At 45.0% G+C, this 20446-nt stretch overlaps 1 protein-coding gene across 2 annotated transcripts in view; it reads right to left on the bottom strand.

The window, feature by feature from the left end:
* LRRC1 (leucine rich repeat containing 1) overlaps window positions 1–20446 on the bottom strand; it is a 517165-nt gene that overhangs the window by 218429 nt on the left and 278290 nt on the right. For both annotated transcript variants that reach the window (XM_086926433.1, XM_086926434.1), the window contains exon 4: window positions 13671–13760. In XM_086926433.1, coding sequence (XP_086782559.1) covers window positions 13671–13760 — 90 coding nt within the window. The remainder of the gene's footprint in view (window positions 1–13670; window positions 13761–20446) is intronic.

The following is a 20446-nucleotide window of genomic DNA, read 5'->3' as shown; positions in this document are numbered from 1 at the left end:
TACATTGATATAATACACTGAAGACTTTGTCTGGTCAAAATCTTTCACAGAATCCCCTTTAGGCCATGATAAGCCGGAACTCCCCCACAGCCTTCTTTAATATCACCCCTAGTGGGGACACCATTAAGTTCCTCAATGGAGTAATGGGAAATGACTCTGCCATGCCACCCTGACTCACTTCTTTCAATAGCTTCTTCTGCATTAGCAGCTCCATCACTTTGCAAGGCTTCAGATTGTCAAGTTGCTATTTGCCCATCCTCACCACCCCACTCTGTGGGATGAATTGGAAAAGGCTTCTAAGGAACAGCTCATTTGCAGTGTGTGCCCCTTGCTCTGGTCTCATGTACCGTAGCCAAAGCTCCTGGTTGATACCAACCATGATTTCACCAGAGTGGTGCTCTTCTGTGCCCATGAACTGCCCATCATTTCAATGTTAATGAGCCCATTTAACCTCTTTGCTAACTTCCTTTCCTTTGCGTTCAAGCCTTCTTTGATCACTATTTCCCCAAGTTGCAATCTAAACAAATCGATATATACTCATTTGCCCAAATGTTATCCTTGGTTTTGCATCAAATGAACCTCTCAAAAGGTGTCACCTATGCCCATATACGGCAATACTACATCGCTCTCCTTTGTTGTGGTTGCAACAATGCTCAGTCCGCCACCGGGGCAATCTGCACTGTGTTGTTCCACTTCTGCCCCATAGGTATTGTGGCAGAGCCTGTCCCCTGCTGAACCAACTGCTGTAGCATGACCCACATTTAACCTCGCTGTTAAGCCCTGTCCCTCAGCACAGATGTGCCTATACCCATGCCCTGGTTTTCCGCTTCTCCCTTCAGCTGTGCCACCAAAAACTGCCCCCATGATTCCCCCCCTACTTTCTAAAATCTCTTGAAATTCCACGATTCACCAAACCCCAGTCCCCCTGATAGCCCTCAGCTCTTCGTCCTACCTGCTGACCACCTGCGTCCCCCATCAGTCAGCCCAGTCGTCATCATACTCTCATAATGCTCCCTCTCCCCAGGGGCGTTATGTTAATAAAAACTTCTAGAGCACACGGTCACCCGGAGGTTTCATGGCTCTAATCATGGGGAGTATCACAGCGGAGTGACTATGCGTAGGCTTGCTCAAACAACCAGGTTTTCAGAGCTTTCCTGAAGCCCAGGAGGTTGTCGCAGATCCTAAGTGCCAGGGGAAAAGTGTTCCAGAATTTAGGGCCGAGGTAGGAGAAACGACACCCTCCTTGCCGTTTACGTTGGATGGTGGGGGTGGTTAGCAGGTGGAGGTGAGCTGATCGTAGACTTAGCTGTGGTGCGTGCATTATTATCATACTACTAATGAATTTACTGTGCAGGGCCTTAAAGGCTAAGCATCCAGTCTTAAAGGCTACCCGTTAGGCCATCGGTAGCCAGTGGAGTTTCAGCAGCCCGGGTCTGGCTGACAACCATTTAGGCTGTTTGTGAATAAGTCTTGCTGCCTGGTTCTGAACAATTTGTAGGTATTTTGAGTAGACACAGCAGCAGGCCGAGGTAGATTGAATTCGAGAAGTCAGGACTCGAGAGGAACAGAGCTATCACCACCTGCATGAGGGCAGAATGGGTCAGCAATTGGGCGATTTTCTTGATTTTACGCAGTTGGAAGAAGCTGGGGGAGACCACTGCTCCCACTTGTCTTCTGAGCGAGAGATCTGCATTTATGGTAACCCCTAGGCATTTAACCAATAGAGAGGGAGTAGGGGGGGTAGTGGGTGGTCCAAGTTCGGCCGGCCAGTAGTGCGGGCCCCAGCAGACCTCGCTCTTCCCAGGCAGCACTAATTCCGTCTTGCCTGGGTTGAGTTTAAAAAAGTTCAGATCCATCCAGCGCTGGATATGAAGCATACGAGCTTGAAATTCAGCAGCGGTATCAGGAGAGTCCAGTGGGAATATGAGCTGAAGGTCGCCTGCGTAGTTAAAAATGGTGATTTTTCTGTTTTTTAACAAGTGGATCAGGGGCCTGAGATAAAGATTAAACAGTAATGGGGACAGAGTGGAGCCCTGTGGAACCCCGCATGTGGAGGTGAGCTTGGGGGCGGTGAAAGGTCCGAATCTTACTGCTTGTGTACGGTCAGCGAGGAAGGATTTAATCCAGCTGAGTGCGGGCCCTCATAGGCCTGCCTGTTCAACGCGGTTAAACAAGATGTTATGGTTGACAGTGTCGAACGCGACCGACAGATCCAGGAGCACAAGAGCCTAGTGGACACCCCTGTTCGCATTTGCTCTAAGAGTGTCCAGGACAGCGAGGATCACAGCCTCAGTTTAGTGCGCCGGTCGGAAGTCAGCTTGATTTGGCTCTAATAAGTATGATTGTTCAATGAAGCTGTATAGGCACCTGGCCACATGGGCCTCCAGGATCTTGGCCAGGAAGGGGAGGAGAGCTACAGGACAGTAGTTCGAGGGGTCGGCCCCTGGTTTTTTAATGAGAGGAACTACCGGAGCGTTCTTGAAAGTGCTGGGAACCTAGCCCTGAGCAAGTGACTCGTTAAGGAGAGGAAGTACACTATGAGGCATGAGTGAGAAAATGTCCCTTAAGACATAAGGTGGGCAACTGTCATTAGGCGACCCAGATTTAACACGGGTCATTAGATCTAATAAGGTTTTAGGATAGATAGGAGGAAGGAGGTCTAGTGTGGATTGGTTACTGGAGATATCTTCCAGTGGTTCCGTGCTGGCAGAATTAGGGATGCTGGCTTTGATGGTGGAAATTTTGTCCAGGAAGAAATTGTTCAAGGAATTAAAAAGCTCTTGAGTAGGTGCCTGAGTGGGCAATGTTCGCTCGTCATTGCACAGGTCATTCACAATCATAAAGATTTCTTTAGATTTGTTATGGGAATTTAGTATTCTAGTAGAGAAGTAAGCCGCTTTAGTATCCACGATTGTTTTTTTACACTCTTTGAGCTAGCGAAAATTGCTCCTCGTCTTCTATGGAGTATCTTAGTCTCCATTTTCTCTCTGTTTGACGCAGCTCGAGTTTTTGTTTTTTGAGATCGGCGGTGAAGCGTTTGTGGGCGTCTGAGTGACGGGCGCGGGAAAATTTAGCAAGGGGAACATGTACATTACTTGCCGATAGTAGCCACTCGGAGATGTTCTCTTCCATGGAGTTGACTTCAGGGCTAAACGTGGGTAATGAGCTACACAAGGTGTTAATGAATTCCGATTTATCGAGAATTGTCCACTTTCTTATTTTGCCTCCCGCCAGTGTAGTGGGCTTGGTTTGACCGTTAATAGTAGCTGTAAATTATATCAATTGGTGATCTAACCATATATATGGGGAGATTATGGGCACCGCTAATGAGAGAGAATGGGACCATATTTGGTCCAAGGTGTGTCCCTTTTCATGAGTAGGGGAGGATAGATTCTGCGTCAGGTTCAAGTTAGAGAGTAGCTCAGAAAGTTCTGCTGCATGTGGCCCGCCCAAGGCATCATTGAACCAGTAGTTCAAATCTCCAAGTAGGACCTTAGCATAATTTACAACAAGGGTGGCCATTTGTTCACTTGAGAGAGGGAAAGTGGGCATTGCCTGGCTGGGTGTCGGTAGATAAGCACTAGCACCAGTGACCCTGTGTCAGTGTCGAGTTTAATAACAATGTTCTCAACCTCCGGAAGGTCATGGTGATAAATTTGTGATCTTTATGTATTATGGCGGCAACACGCTACCCATCTTCCCCGGGGGCCGATTGGCCGACAGGATGTAGTAATCCGAGGGGAGTGCTGCTAAGATGTCTGGTGAGGAATCCTGGGTTAACCAGGTTTCGGTGATCCGGAGAACATCAGGTTTATCAGAGGTGAGCAGCAAAAAGATATTGAGTTGGTGCTTTATCAGGGAGCGTGTGTTGAGGTAAAGGAAGAGGAGGGCGGTTTGATTTGCTATTGTGGGAGTGGTAATTGCGGAAGAGTAGGGGATGGGAGCGGGTAGGGGGTCGTGCCCTGGCTGAGTTTGGAGGATGCTGTTCGCCAAGATGCAATTGTACGTTATGGGATCTAAGGGGGTGGGGGGGCAGTTTTGCGCTACTGATCTTAGCTTTCTGGAGGAATAGCTGGTGATTTGGCCATAGTCTGTGGCCCCTGGGCCGGCCGGGCGCAGACAGGCTTGCCTTTGGCATGCCTTCGGCGCGCCACCGGCACGCCAGCTGCATGCATCCGCTGCGCTCCCGCTTAATGGTGAGCATTTTATACCTGGCCTGCCTCTAGCTCCTCCTCCTTACAGCCGATTGACTAAGGCCTAGGGGTTGGAGAACAGGCAAGGGATGTCAGGAGTTAGCGGTGGATTATTTAAAAAATTCTTCTCCAATTCTATGTACAGGTAATTTTAAAAGCAATAGCGATTTTGCAAGCAGAATAATCAATTATACATCAAGCGCTGACAAGCAGAGAAACACACAGCAACATTCAGCACAATTGCCCACTTCCCACGCTACAGCGGCCTTTGTACCTGGCCCCGCCTCTAGCTCTTCCTCTTACAGACGATTGGCTAAGGGCTAGGGGTTGGAGAATGGGCAAGGGATGTCAGGAGTTAGCGGTGGGTTATTATAAAAATTCGGCTTCAATTCTATGTACAGGTAATTTTAAAAGCAATAGCAATTTTGTGAGCAGAATAATCAATGATACATCAAGCGCTGACAAGCAGACAAACGCGCGGCAACATTCAACACAAATCTGTCTTATTTCATTAGTCGTTAGCCACCTTCTCAATCTGGTTCACGCCATACCCCTGTGTGCTCTTGCCCTGACAGCCACCTCTCCTACCCAGGCTACTCTACCCACAGTCAGAACAGTCACCCTCCCCTTGTTTCCCTTCTGGACTATAGTCACCTTCTCCTGAGCTTGTCCTGACCAGTGTCAGACCCTTTTCCTCTACAAAGAGGAGGCCCCATCCCCCCCAGCTGTCACTGTGGTCCGCACCAAAGAGGTGCCCATCAGTAGTCAAAGCAACCTGTAGTCCCTTGCCAAACCCCCCGGCACACCCCTCATTAGGCACTGCCAGCTGCATGATCCTTACCACAACCGACCTGGGAGCAACCCTGTGCTCCACCGCCTTAACAGGCATAATTCCCCCCGTTCTTCACCTGCAGCCCTTCAAAGGCTCCTGTACCACTTGTAATCCAATCCACCCCCTCCTGCTTCCACAGGCCCTGTTCAAATGCCATATTATTGTTCAAGGACCCAAGAACATCGATCCAGGGGAGTGAGGCTACAACAGGACTTGCTGATGGTTCTCTGGAAGAAGTGGGGCCGCAAAGGAGACCACTTGAACTATTGCGTGATGCTGCAAAATTCTAGCCCTGACCTCGACTTGCACCAGGGCAGACTAGGTCTGCTCGACCACCTTCTAATGACTGAACACATACTACCTCTTCCAGAACTCCTTGCCCAGTACTGGTCTGCCCCAGGACTGGTGTCACTGGTCTTCCTATAAGCACCAGAAGGGGGCGCAGTAGCAGCCACCCTCTCTCCCTCTTCCCACCCTTAACCCAATCCTACACAGAGTCGCCCATGCTTCTACCATGCTTGGGGGACAATGTACATGCAAAAATCGCCACAGAAACATCTGCAGAGTCCCTGCGGCGATGGTGGGTGCAAACAGTTTGACCACCCCTGAGCCGCTTCCAAAAGTGCAAATGTGTGCTGAATTTGAAATTCAGAAGCCGTCAACTCTCATTGTTTCCTTACATTGGTTTAATTAAGGCAGTGTAATGCCCAAAAATAAGAAGAATTGCCACTTTTAGAAAAAATGTAGACTTTCAATAACTGCGTCACAAATTCAGGAGCTCTAAAAATTCCCTTTAGCTCGGACAAGACAAAAGTGTGCTCGGCACCACAGGTGCTAACGCTAAGTGAGTGGCCTTACAATTGCCACGTTACGGCGTCGCTCCCTCCAATTCCTCCCAATTACCATGAGTACACTGCGTAGACCGCACTCAGAGCCCCGATTGTCATGAAGGCTGATTGCTACTTCATGTATTTCCATATCATCACCTCGTGATGGACACAGCATCTTTTAGGAAGGCTGATCATTTCCTCAGGCCACAGTGGACAGTGTAGCAGCAATAACTGAAGGGCAGGTCATTCCTCAGAGCGGGTACGATCAGGTCTCTAAAGAAATGAAGGACCTGCCCATCAAACGCAAACAGTTTTTCTTCAACAAAGAAACATGTCCTGTGATTTTGCCAGGGGCAAATTTGTAACCCAATTATTGAAATGTCGTCATTGAGCTACAACGAAATTCTGCAACCTGCTTCAGTCATATGAGGGCTAGCTAAAATACAATGTTAGGGAAATGTGAATAGCTACTACATTGTGCACATTAAGAGGTATCCCAGCTATTTAGACAACTTCTGCTCGTAACCAGTCAAATTATATTTAGTCTGAAAATCAAGAAACAACTAAGCACAAGAGGCAACACTGCAAATTTGTTTCAAGGAACACCTTATGCTTTACCTTCAATTACTTCAAGCAAAAGCAGTCCTAGCTCAACAGAACTGCTGTTAAACAATACTTTCTCCAACACAGACAAACTCTTTCATGCCAATTGTTAGACCTGGCACCACTGGAGTGGGTCTCTCTTCCATTTTTACTGTTGCCTCATGTATTTTTGCTGGTGTTGGATGCTTTGGGCACTGTGCCACTACTATCCAGTGCCATGGTGCAAGTGCTCCCTATTGTAAATTGATGTATTAATCAGTGGTTCCATGTTTGGCTATTTGGGCGTGTAAATCCAAATGCTGCTGGTGGGCCTGGAGCACTGGTTGTGCCACCCAAAGAAGCAGCCTTGTAAAATGTGTCTAAGGTCTGCGATTGCAGGGCCTGCGCGCAGTCTGGTACTGTCATGCTGACTGGGCAAGTGCACCCACTTAATAGTCCTTAAACCTTCCCTTTTCTTCATATCAGTCACCCCTATGGTAGGCCCAAGTTCAGGGTGCATTGTAAGTTTAAGGTAGGACAAGCCCTTTTGTGTGTGTGGCATGTCCGAATAGTGAATTACAGCCATTTTCGTTTTTCACTATTGCAAGGCTACCTGTTCTCCATAGGCCAGAATGGGTTGTTAGATTTTTACATGTTTATAATCCTAACTGTCTCAGAGAACATGGTAGAAATTGGAGTTTAGTATGCCTGAACTCGGAATGATAAAATACAGCTTTTAGTGAAGTTGGTTTTAACATTCTGTATTAGCAGATACCACTTTTAGAAAGTAGGTATTTGCTTGTCTAACCATTCAAACCTGCCTCTGCTAGGTTGTGCATTCCTTTGTCTGGTTTTGTGAGTGAAAGGGCTGGGATATTCCAAGGGACAGGCTGAGTCCCCCAGTGGTGTATAGAGAGATCTGCATCTAGATGGGAGGGAGGAGTTACAACTGAACCTTGAATAGGGCTGTGCCTGCCTTCCACAATGCTGGCTCCACCTCCTGGGGAGCGGCTGATGTCTCTGCCCTGCACACTGAAAGAAGAGAAGGAGTCCTGTAAACAAAGTGCTCCAGGACTGTCCTTGCCTTCCACAAAGCTGGCTCCACCTCCTGCTGGGTGTCTGATGTGCCTGCCCTGCACTGTGAAAGGAAAGGCGAAGTCTGGTAAACAGAGTGTTTCAGAACTGGTTTGCACTGGGCAAATGCCCCTCTCTCCTCAGAGAACAAAGGATTTTGGGGTATAAATATTGGGACTCTCATCCCACGAAATTAGATCACTTTTGGACTACAAGAAGAAACCTTTACTGAGGAGAGGAACCTGAAGAAACTGAGGGGAGACTATTCCCAAGCTGAAGTGCTGCTTGGGGGATTGGCCTGCAGTGGTTGCCTTAATGCCAAAGGAAGGAGAAAGGAACTTTGTGTACTTTGCTTTCAACTTAGGAAGGATCTCTAAGGGCTTGGAAAAGAGCTTGAACAGACTTCAACCCCCAGCTCCCCAGAGTTCTTTTGGAAGTGATTGCTGCTGTTTTGGGTCTTCTGAGGAACTGTGTGTCGAAAGGATCTGGAAGCACGACTCAACGAGAAGAAGCGTGTCGCCGACGCTGTGCCTGCCATAGCAACTCCGAAGGAGGGTGTCACTGCTGTCGCATTGCACCGCATCAAGAGAAGAATCTCGCAACGAGGTCGGAGCATGTTGCCGTCGTTGTGCCTGCCGTCGCAACTCCGAAGGAAGGTGTCGCCGTTGGAACTGTCGCACTGCACCGAAGAAGAGCACCTCGCATCCCCGAGAAGCGCGTCGCCATCAGAGCTGCTGCCGTCGCATCTTGGATGTCGCCGCTATAGTTGTTGCATCGTGCGAAAGCTTCACGCATTGTGGGAGAAGAGTGTCGCCGCTGGAGCTGCTGCCGTCGCATCACGGAACAAGGGTGTCGCCGTTGCAGTCCATGCATCGAACCGAGAACTTTTTGCATCCCCGGAGAAGCGTGCCGCATCTGGAAGATCTTCACGTCTTTATTTTTTTGCACCTGAACTTTGCCGCATTTTCCTTGCTGCGACATTGCTGATTGTGGAAGCGCAACACAACCTAAGGTACATTGACGCAGAGTGTTGCATCTAAGAGCTGAACTGAACTAAGCTTAATCTTCTTAAGCTTCTTAATCCATCTTAAAGTAACAGTATTGTGTATTTTTGTGGTTTATGATCTTGTGGTAACTCTATATAAAGTCTACTTATTTTTTATATAAAACCTGTGTGGTGTCCATTTGTAGTGTCGTCACTGGGGTACTGTATATGGTCATAAATGCTCAACACACAACATCTCTGAGATAAAGCCAGTCTACTCGTGCCAAGCTACCAAGGGGGTGAGCAGGGGTTATTTTAGGAGTGTAATCCCCTTATTCTGATTAGAGGCGAGGGCCCCTATTTGTCACAAGTACCTACCTGTTCCAACTAGAGACCCCTAAATCTAACACCAATGTTTGAACATTAAACACAAAAAAGTGATTGGAGGATGCTTTTAACAAGTCTAACCACTGGGAAATCACTTGGGGTAGCATTATAACCCATCCTTCGTTTGCTCACCACCCCACCTCAATTTGGACACAGCCATATGCAAATGAGTCTTGACCCTGGTCCAATAGGAAAAGTCCAGCCCGATCTGCCAGGCCAGGTCCTCCCTGAACCAGAACACATGTCCCAGTGTCCCATGCACACAGCTTCACTAGAAGCAAGTTATACCTGGCTGATGTGGCCTAACTAGGGCAGAATCTGCCCTTGGTTGCTTGTATTCCAGTTCTGGAAGTACTTGGCCTGGCAGTTTGCGCTGGACTGTTCTCACTGGAGCAGGGTCAAGACTGATTTGCATATGACTGGAGCCAAACTCAGGTGGCATGGTATACAAAATAACAATGGACTCGGATGTGGGCCCCGGCAATTACTAGTGGCTGAGATTATCCATCACTTGTTTTAATGTTTGAACATTGTCCAGTGATCTCAGCCTTTCTCTGACGAATTCACACTCAAAGATAATGTATGATCAAATAATGAACATACACCAGTTTTGCCACCCCTGTAACTAAATGTAATGTCCAGAACATCAGGTAGACACCCTCCCTGTGTCTTACATCTGCAGTGAAATATCACCGGATAAAGAAGGACTGGGTTCACATGAGCAAGTCAAATGGTCCATTGTACTAGACCTAGGAGACCTGCTCCTTATTGTTGATTATTTTTGGATAGACAAATTCATACACTTTAACCCTTTGGATGCGGCCGCGATTCTGCGCCTGTGTGGCAGAATCGTGAGTTGGCAGGTTCATGACGGCCCCCAGCCGTCATCAGCACACGAGCACCGTAATGCATGACGGCTGGGGGCCGGCATCAGCACCGAAGGGGTTAAAGAAATATATATATTTTTATAAAGTTTCACATATAATAGCATTTGGAATGTACACTTAACACTTCAATTACAGCCTTAATACGTAGCTCTTGGTATGCTTCGCAACAAACTATTAACTTCTCTACTCAGAGTTCATCTCTACCTTTCTTAATGGCCATCCTCACAACTCAATATGCCATTGCATTTGAGAAATAGCACCTGAACATCTGGATTCCTCCGGATGGTCTCCTTATTCCCCACAAAGAGGTGCAGCGTAAGCTCACTCTTTCTTTGGTAGGCGAGGGCAGACTGCTTTCACCAGATGGGCCACACCAACTGCTCCTCAAAATCATCCCAAAGAAGTCCGGCATCTGTCACAGACGCATTTCTCATCTCTTGGAGCTGAGGGCATCCAGGGTGGTATCCCATGCATTCAGATACCGGAGGGCTGCGGTACCAATGCTGCACAGCAGACAATGAACCACGTTCCGCTGTTGCCTACTTCAGCATTTCGGTCTGCCTGTCTCTCAGACTGGGCGATGTTACGGCCTTCCAGGCTCCGACTAGCTGTAGTAACATCAAATGAAAGCCCAAATCTACAAACCTCTTCATAGTTCAAGCAGTACTGGGCCTACTACAGGTAAATTCATACACTTGAAACAAGCCTCAAACTATATAATAATCGTGCCAAGATTTGGAAAGCACGCTGATGAGTACACAAGCGTCTTAAAGCCTATTTACAGAAGGGTTGGCTATTTTTTAGCATAAACTATATAAAGATGTGTCTGTTTTGTTATAACCCACTATTATGTGTAATTACTGTTTGCGTTAGTAATCATATTATTTGTGGTAAGCACTATTTTTCAAGATGAGGCGTGGCTCCACTGACACTAATGTGGTTTATTAAAGTAAAGCACAGAAGAAGGACATACCAACAGATACAGCGCTCCAAAGCGCTGTTAGTCCAAAGCTCTGAAATAAATTGCACTGGCCAAATACCTCACGGTTTGGCATAAAAAGACAGCCATGTGTCACTGAATCTCTTGCAAGATGTTGTTCAGAGACTTTTGTTTGCGTCACCATACCATACAACACTTTTTTGGAATATGCTAAACTATTTTCTTGTCGAAGGTACCCGATGCTTCAGAAACCTATTTGTAATGTAAAATATCCACAGGTCCCGATATGTGCCAGTGCACGGAGGTGAGAAATGTATGGCAGCATTCTCATTATATCGGTGTTCTGATAAAAGTCTCTCTAATAATGTCAGGGCTCATAATATATCAGGCTCCGATTCTGCCACGTTAACATAAATCTACATACAGCGGCTGAAGTAGGTGGAACGCAGTAGTCCAGGGATTTGGGATGCCCTGTGAGTCTGCACACTTACAATGTGACCTGTTTAAAGGTATTCACCAATTCCTCTCCAATCTCTTCTCACACTACAAAATTAAAAATCTCCTTTTGACAATGGCAGGCCCAGGCGTAAAACGTTTTGCAGGGAGGGAAAACAAACAGGTGTAAAAAAGTGAATTTGCAATCACTCAGCAGATTTTTGCTTGAGAAAATATATGTATATACTTGCTCAGGCGAAAGTGGAGCTCACAAACGTTTGCCTGGAGAATGATTTTGAGACCAACACTTCTGCAAACTCTTATGAATTTTCCTAAATCCTCACCTATGCAAGGACATATACCTGCAGGTGCACATCTGTGACTTTCTTTAAGAATCAGGTCCATCATTTATTTTCACGTTACCATAATAATGTTACACTGATCCGCCAACATTAATCTTTTTCCAATGTTTGCATGCATCCAACATGTTTTATCGACTGATACGTTAGAGAAATTGAGTTTAAAGTTGTACAATAGTTCAGCAAAACTTTCTTAAAGCTGTATTTTTTTAGTACAATTGATTTGAAAGCAAACAATCACCAATCTTGTTTTCAAACTTCTCCATGTATTTGCACATAAGTAGACAGCATTCTGAGAACATTATAGAGATCCTGAAATGTTAAATATTGCAAACGTGCACATCTTTTTCTATACTTGAACCACGGCCAGTAATGTAAGCTAAGCTCACAGCTCGCTGAAATTCATCAGAGTGTACGACCTAATAGTAAAGGCCTTGCATAAACGAACCATATATACAAGTTTGAACAACTTATACAAAGGATACAAACCTTTCCTTTGTGGCTAATAATCTTCTTTCACAAAACCATTTTGTGGTACTGTAAACTGGTAGCCAAATGGACTGTACTGCAGGGAGTTGGAACTAATTGTTCAGTGGATGAAATAAACATGAAAACGTTTTGCCGTGGACCACAAAAATATGCAGTGGAGGAGTAGGAATACTAAACTCCTGATAGAAGTAAAACATTTTAACCTGGTGAATTTCTGATCGCACTAGTCTGCCCTTGATCGAAACAAATTCTCATCCGAGTATAGAATTTTATTTTATTTTGGATTCAATGCAGATCCCAGTTACGTGAAGTCTCATAATCTCAATTGTGTGCATCAGAAAAATTTAATAGGAAACAACAATCTTGCTACCCCAAATAGTCAGAAAAGAATACTGGACTGAAGTCTCAATCACAACTCTCTGAACAACCTTCTGAGATCATAGAATTCACAGTTAGGATTCAAGTTTGATTAATGAAGATGCGCATTACGTCAACAAAGCCTTCCGCTGCGGCAGCTGTGGCAGCTTGAGCATTTGTCTTGGCAACCCAGGTGTAAGTTGCTGCAGCCCAAGTCTTTGTGGTGGACACCGGATCCTCCATCTACTTACTTCAGATTCCGGACCCTTATGTCTAGCCATGGTATATCTGACCATCTCACCCAAACAAACTCTAGTTAAGTTCCTACCTCACATCCCCAGCCCCACGTCTCATGTATTAACTTCTGGTTTGATCATTCACCCTTCTGGCACCTTATTAGAGTCCTGTAACTCACTACAAGTGTGCCAATTCAGACTATTCCATGCCCCAACAACTATAAGAACAGCTTGGGCGACATTTATTAGTCACTTCTAATGTACCTGGAATTCATAAACAGCCGTTGGTGTGCCCTTCTCGAAATTGCACAAACAGCGCCACCATGTGTCACACTGTCATAAGTGCCTGGGCTGGCAAGTACGTGACTGTGCTGAGCACAGGAAACCCCCAGCTCAAATTAAGCACAGACTACCCCTCCTTCAAAGCTATGATCAAGTACTCCCTCCTCCAAGTGTCTAGGAAGACAAGACTCAATCAGTCACACAGAAATCCTTAGGCATTTAATTTTTAAATGAACCGCCTTGTTAGCTGCCAACTCACAACCCTTAAACCAAGCCTGCTGCTTTTAGAATTCATGTTACCATTTTATTCTGATGTAATGGTGTTTTCAAACCAATGAACTGCATTTCCGGAGAACTGTCAAATTTTACAAAGCAATCTAGTTTATGTTACTCTAACATCTTAACTATACTAACTAGAAGCTCACAGATCAGTCAACATCTCACTTTTGTCAGATAGGTATACATTTAAATCAGCAAGTTAATAAAGGATAAATTAGATCAGCATGATTAAGGTGCTGCACAGCTGAGACATTACTTGGCTGCATAGTTGTGTTGTTGGTGGATGTCTTCTGGAAGACAATTTCTAGAAAAGACTATAGATATATATATATTTTTTTTCTATATATGCGCAGGCATTCAAGGATGAGAGAGAATAGAGGCTGCTACTGATATACACTTAGCTGTAAACACAAGGACGTATAATGTAAAAGCCACCTTTAACAAACAACACAAGTGCTTCCTTAAAGAGAACGCACAAGCGTTACAGTGCAGGTAGTATTCCAAACAATTTCAAATCACTTACTTCCCAATGTTGTCAGGGAGCGCATGTAGCGAGATGTCATTCAGGGAGAGTGATGTCAGACTCTGCAACTCTGGAAAGCTATTGGGCAACCTAAAGAGACATCAATACAGTTAGTTTTGATCTCGTACAGCTACTTAAACCTTGTGCTATAATATCAAATCTATAACAAATATTAATGTTGGTATGATCTATCCATGATTAAACTAAACGGTCATCACTGCATAATCTCAACTAACAGGCACAGAATAAGAGTATTTACTTCCACGTAAGTTTAAATAGTTCTCTATTCGCAAGTTCTGCCTATCCAGCCAACTAGTGAGAGGGTCAGAAACGTTTTTTTTTCACATATGCTTCTGGGAGTTGTCAGCGACTACTGTGATACTGTTGATTGACACTGATGACAGCTCCATAAATCCCATCCCATCACAACTGTGTAATCCTAAATTTAGTTTTTTGTATCTTATTGTGAATGTGTATTTTAATGCATTTGCATGTGAGTAGACAAAGTTAATGTCAACCTTTTGGTAAGGTTTGGTGTGCATCTGTAACCATCCAGGTTGCAAAATCACTACATCTATTATAAATTCACCTGCTGTCGAAATGGTAGTAAACAGTTTTTTATGCGTCTGGGGACTTCGTAATCAAATCTTAAAAGGCAAATCAGTTCTGAAAACATTCCTAAGCACATCATTTCCTGCCAGAAAATCTTTCTTAACCAATGCTGTAGAGCAATGTGAAAATCTGTTTAGATGTCCTATGTTGCAGCTTCCAAAATGTCTTGTTATGGAATACTTGCACTAAAAACTACTGTAGAACTGTTTTGAACAATTGTTTGCCTAAGCAGTGATATCATAATTGTAAGCACAAAAGGATATATAATTTATTTTTTCTCAAGCGCCACAAAAATATGTTGCCCTCCTGAATGCTTTTGTCTAGTTAATACATCCCCTCTCTTCCAAAATCCAGCGGGTTTAAGGATCTTCTGTATTACACTGAGGATTTTGAGAAAATGGTTATTTTAACTGTGTGACTGGCATGAAAGTCTGACACCACCTTGTGCATGATAGTTGGGAGATAATTGTGAAATAAACGGTTCCTTAATCTCAGAGCAGAAGTGGCAGTGGTCAGAGATGGTACAGTCCAGGTTAGTTACTCAATATATTTTTAGGTGTTGCGTGGGTGGAGCTGCGAAGCTGCCACGCCCTGCGAGAGATATTGTTCTAAAAAGGGTACTGTAAGCCCCGCCCCTCATTTCCATTGGGGAGCGTCAGCGTTCATGGTAAACACTCGCTTCCCATTGGAAAAGAGGGGTTTTGGGTGCCACCCTGTCCGCTTTTCATACTGCCCCTCCGGACAAGGTAGCCTGTTTTGTGGCTGCCGTAAAGACATTTCTCATCTGCTTGTTTATTTAACAAGCAGATAAGAAAATTCTTCAACCAGTAGTGAAGCAGGCCCAGGCCCGCACGCTGCCTTCATGCGCGCAGCACGCGCCACTGCTGAACTCTTATTGGGTCGTGTACTAAGCAGCAGCTCTCCCCCACCCACCCTGGCCGGGCTCTCCTTCCCAGCATCTTTCAGGAGGAGGGGGCGTGGAGAAGGCCTGTAGATGAAAGAAAGCCACCACTGGAACTGTGTGCACGGCCTCGCTGTAAACACAGCACAGCGAGGTGAGGCTGGCACAAGGGCCTGGGGCCGGTGCCGAGGGCTCCAGCCTTCTTAAGCGTGGTATTCTAAATGCTCGTTTATGACTCACATTGAACCGATACATCGCTGTTCTTTTCCGGATTTGACCTTTCAAAACCACCTGCATTAGATTATTGGTACCGATTTGACGCTCCCCGAGCAATAATAAAAAATGCAGTGGCAGGTGGCGGAGGGGGTGGACGAAACGAGTTTTGAGGGCGGGGACCTCTGCAACCCATATCCCCTCCTACCTGCGTCAGACGCGGGGCCATAGCGGCCGGCTCAGAAATTCACCAACACCCCCCCCTCTCTTCAGACGGCCGCCGCAAGCTGCACACGTAAATGTCCTATGAACCGACAGCGAAGCACCTTGGCAATTTGGAAGCACCAAATGAACAAACAGTGCACTGGCTATTCTAGGGTTAAGCGTAAGAATGAATACAAACTATGTGAAAAGAAGCTAGAAGTCTGACCAATGAGCCAGAAACGCCTGATCTATTCCCAATTTGTGTAATGTAGATGTGCACAAAGAACTGCACAGTGAGTGTACAGGACTATCCTGATCCCACACCGTCCAACCCACCAGTCACTGGGTGAAAACCAAGGAAACGTTTGTGTAGTTGATCTGCTAAGAGTGATCTTACCATGACTGAATTAGAATGCTAAAAACAGTTGCCCATGTTTACCAATTGATAGTTTTGAACTCAAAACACGCTCTATAAATATTTTGCCAGCAAGGCCTTAAACGAGATGAAAAAACTCGGGGTTCACTCATAGGGGCGTGGCCATTGTAATTAAGGGCGTAGCTTAAAATACTTAAGCTAAAAATCTATGCTTAGCATAGTGTGCTGTCCCACTCGTATTTTGCTGCTTCTGTCCATTCATCCAGATATACAACACAACAAGTAACATTACACCTACAACAAGCCAGGACTATTGGCTTTGTCAACGGTTGTAAGTTGCAGAATATAAATAAGCAACAACTATCACTTTGTTGTATATAATATTAAAAAAGTTACTCGCTGTTGTGGCATTGTGTCCTACAGCTAGACAGCCTGGCTTCAAGCTGAGGAAACAGGTTCGAGCCTGACGTCCTGTGATTCAAAAAATAAATATATCCCTTTGTGTAATGTAACTGGTGCTCATGTAAAGCGCTCAAAGTTTGCGCTATATAAAACTGAAAAACGAGTCTCTTCGAAGTTACAGCAAAGTCATTGACAGGTTGCAGAAAGGGTAAAATTGGAGAGCCAGATAGGGACCAGTCTTGGCATCTGCTTTTAACAAGCATTGAAAATGCAATAGGTCTCGCCGTTTAAGTTAAAGCCATTTGCTTTGCTATACAATACCATTAGGAAAGCAAATGGCTTAAAGGCGAGACCTATTGCATTTTCAATGCTTGTTTATGCAGCAGCTAAAAAAGAGACCTTAAAATATATACAGCTCAAACATAAGATCTTCTTTTGGTACTGCTGCTCTAGAGGATGTCCTTATTCTCTTCAAACCTTCACAAAACACTCTTATTACTGATAGTGTGGATAGAGCTTTTCAGTAAACTGCCAAAGCCACCAGAAACATTCTCACCGAAGCACAGAATAGTGCACTTTGAATTAAATGAGACAGACCTATTACCATGTTATAATGAGCATGCTATGGATTATGCCATTGTTGGCGCACTGCATTGTCTGACTCTCATTTGAAAGGGTAATACGTCCTAGGCATCATTCTCTTCCTAAGAACTCACATGCATGTGTGCATGCCTGTGATTAATTCGGTTGGACAAGTTTGAATACCTCAGGCATCATGCAGGTAAATTCAAGGGACTGGGGCTCATGTGTGTGCTTCTTTTGTTCTATGGTTACCATACCAGAGGTGGCATGTAGCTCTGTGGACTTTTAATAACATCTGCGTTCCTGGAGTCTCATATCTTTCACGTCAATGTAGGGTTTATCACCATCCTGGTTACAGAAATAGGGATCATTTTGGTATGAGAGGTAGCGGTGGTAATGTGCAAGTAAAAATTGTGAGCTAACAAAAACAAGGTATTGCTCTTAGATCCCTTCTCTGCGTGCCAGATTAAGTTCATGTTATCTTGGCACTTAGTTTTCTCCTGTGAAGAACAGAAGTATGGCTGGGGAAGCCCAGTGCGTTAAAAAGGTGCCTATGCACCAGTCGCTAAAAACTTTCCTGAAAAATAGGTACTCAAGACTGATATGTCATTTTCTACTCCTGGAATGTGTTTTGCAATAAGCAGTAGTGATCTCTTAATGCCTAAATGACATACTTCTGTTCTGATCTGATCACATTGTTTGAGGTTGTTCCAAAACAGCAACAGATAAATCCCGCTGTCTGCAACTCTAGTACAACCACACGCAACATGGACTCTCCTCATGCCAGTATGACGTGGTAAGATAGACAGGATGGAGAACTCCATCAATGAACTAAGTTGTATCTGTTGTGAAGGTTGCGTGGAGTTGTAGTTGTGAAAATCAATTCCTTGTGCAGCACGGTATTACACCGTAGGAAGAACTTCATTATCACATTTGTTACAACCACTAGAGCTTCAGTACCATTTGCTGTTGGGCCTAGTATGTAGAGCAACATCTGCAGTGATCTCACACATTAGGAACAAGACATAAGGCCATCATACCCATTTCATCACATCACTCACTTCAGAATTCAGAATGCATGTTTTTGACTCCTCTGATTCAATATGAGCACCTATAATTGCATTTTATAAATGGGTTCTAAAGGTAACCTATTATTTTTGTATTCGAATTTAAACTGGTGATATATGTTGTAGCCAGGGTAAACATTTCTGAGATTAGATTGGATTTAATTATATTGTAATGTTTCCACATTTGCACAAAATCCACTTGCTGGAACTCTGAATTTTTTACTTCATATCCACTTGGTTAGTGGTCCTAAACGTTTGGGAAGGGTCTTCTGTCATTTGAGCATACGAGGAAGTGGATGGAACACACTCCTGGGACCTTATTATGGAAGGTGCCATGGGGGTGCAATGTGCATGTGCGCCCCAGGGCACTTTGATATCGCAGAAAGGCTGGCAGACACTTGCACAGACCTTTCTGTGATACAAACAGCGCTGGTGCACATATAGCGCCAGCGATATCATCAGAGGGTGTTCCCATATTCGAATGGGGCTCGTGGCCCGATGCAAATGAGGGAATCCCTTTGCCTCTGCACCAGCACTGTATTATAGATGTGGGCGCAGAGGTAAAGAAGCTATCAGGAGGCGCATTGACAGTGCACCACCTGATGGCAGCCCTCTGAAGGGGGAAAAGGAGGTCCTATGCATCCCCAAGACATCCCCTTGCAGGTAGGTGCAGTCACTCATTGCACCCACCTGCAAGGGGATCTCGGTTCCCTCTTAGAAGTGCAGGTGGGTTGTCTCCTGCACAGTGAAACACGAAGCAGTTGCTTTATAGCCACTCAGTTTTTCACTTGAATGCGCTGCCCCCAGGGCAGCATGACTTTGCAGCTGCACTAGGGGAAGCATATTCAATGTAATAGGGCACACTTTCCCGGTCTGCGCCCGGAGCAGCTGTTTTAAGGTGTGTCATGGCGTAAACCGATAAATTGTGCCCTACGTATAATAGGGCCCCAGGAATCCTTTCTACCACAAGGGTTAACTTCATGGCACGTTCAGCAACAATCTTCTTAATATTTCAGAACAAGTCACAAGTGTTTCACCTCGAATTTCTTCCTGTGAGGTGGTATTAAAATGTGTGGTCTACTCATGAACGTTACATAGGACCCCCAAGTTACTGTGTCCTTCCCACTCAAGTTTATTAATGGTCATTCCTAAAATAAAACTTGAGTCTCTCACTAAATCAGTGCGCTAATGGGTAAGTAACATAGCATTGATTTTGTTGAGTCCTTGTTGCAAGGGCGGTCCCAAAGGGTCCAAATGGGTGAACAGATTTCAAATAGTGGTGTGCTTACCTTTTGGGTCCCCCAGGGCTCAGCCCTATCCCCTCTCCTCTTTAATGTGTAACTCCAGCCATTAGTGGCAGCCTTAGCCTTTATGGACTGATAAGTTGTCAATTAAGTGGATGATACTTAACTGATTCTGCAGATTAACAACTCTCTGCAGGCCCTCACTCATGTACAAAACATTCTTAGATCGACTGAATGTAGGATGACAGCCAACTCACTAAAAGTCAATCAGGAAAAAACAGTTTACTAACGGTTTAGCAAAAGGTTCAACTTCTAGAAATTGAAGAGCAAGGAATGCCGGGCGACACCTACGTAGGCCCATAATTTTTAAAATAGGAGTGAGCCACTGTTTCCTCAAATCCTGATAGAATTTGCAGAAGAGCAGTGTGTGGATCGTGGTTTGGGGAGAGCTATAGTCACAGGTGCATGGTAGAGGTGATTTTTCCCAGGTGTTAGTCTTAGGGAAGGTGACTAGGTGGTGAAAGATGTTTGATCCTAACCTGGTTAACAAAAATCGTTCATATCCCGAAAGCTTATAGGTTAAATAAGGCTGGACCGTCATTGTTGTTTGTATTTGTAGTGAGTGTTGCACAGTTGGTTTAGAGACCTCACTAGAGAGTCTTAGGGATTCAAGATGAGTCAAGCAAGCCTTTTTAAAGCGCTTCCTTGGTATTACTGCAATTGTAGAAGGAGAGGTGTAATACTGTTGCATGCCAAGGTCGGTAAAGAATTGCCTAATGTACGCTATCCAGGTGATTGTGTCCATTGTCGAGGGAAATACAGTCCTCAATGAACTCCCTACAAAGAGAGGTTTTACTAGAGGACCATATGTGGTGCCACAAAAGAAGGGGTTGGATCCTTAGCAGATCGGTTATAAAAGTCAATCCCAATTCCACGTGACATGCATAGGTTGAAGTTCCCTGTGGGACAGCCAAGATGAATCTTAAAAAATTATTTTCCACCCTTTGCACCTGCTCAACTTTGGCAAAGTCCCAGATCCCAGCCCCATATATTGCACTTGAAATGCATTTAGCCCTGTAAATTTCAAGAAGTTCTACCGGGGGCGCCTGCCTAATTTATTGGCAAAGCTAACCAAGGCGGCTGTTGTCCTCTTAAAAGTAAGCTCCCTTGATTCA

The sequence above is a fragment of the Lissotriton vulgaris genome, chromosome 6 (genome assembly GCF_964263255.1).
Source record: "Lissotriton vulgaris chromosome 6, aLisVul1.2, whole genome shotgun sequence".
Classification (NCBI taxonomy): Eukaryota; Metazoa; Chordata; class Amphibia; order Caudata; family Salamandridae; genus Lissotriton; species Lissotriton vulgaris.
Note: the sequence above shows the minus strand (reverse complement) of the source record. Positions and strands in the feature narration are given on the sequence as shown.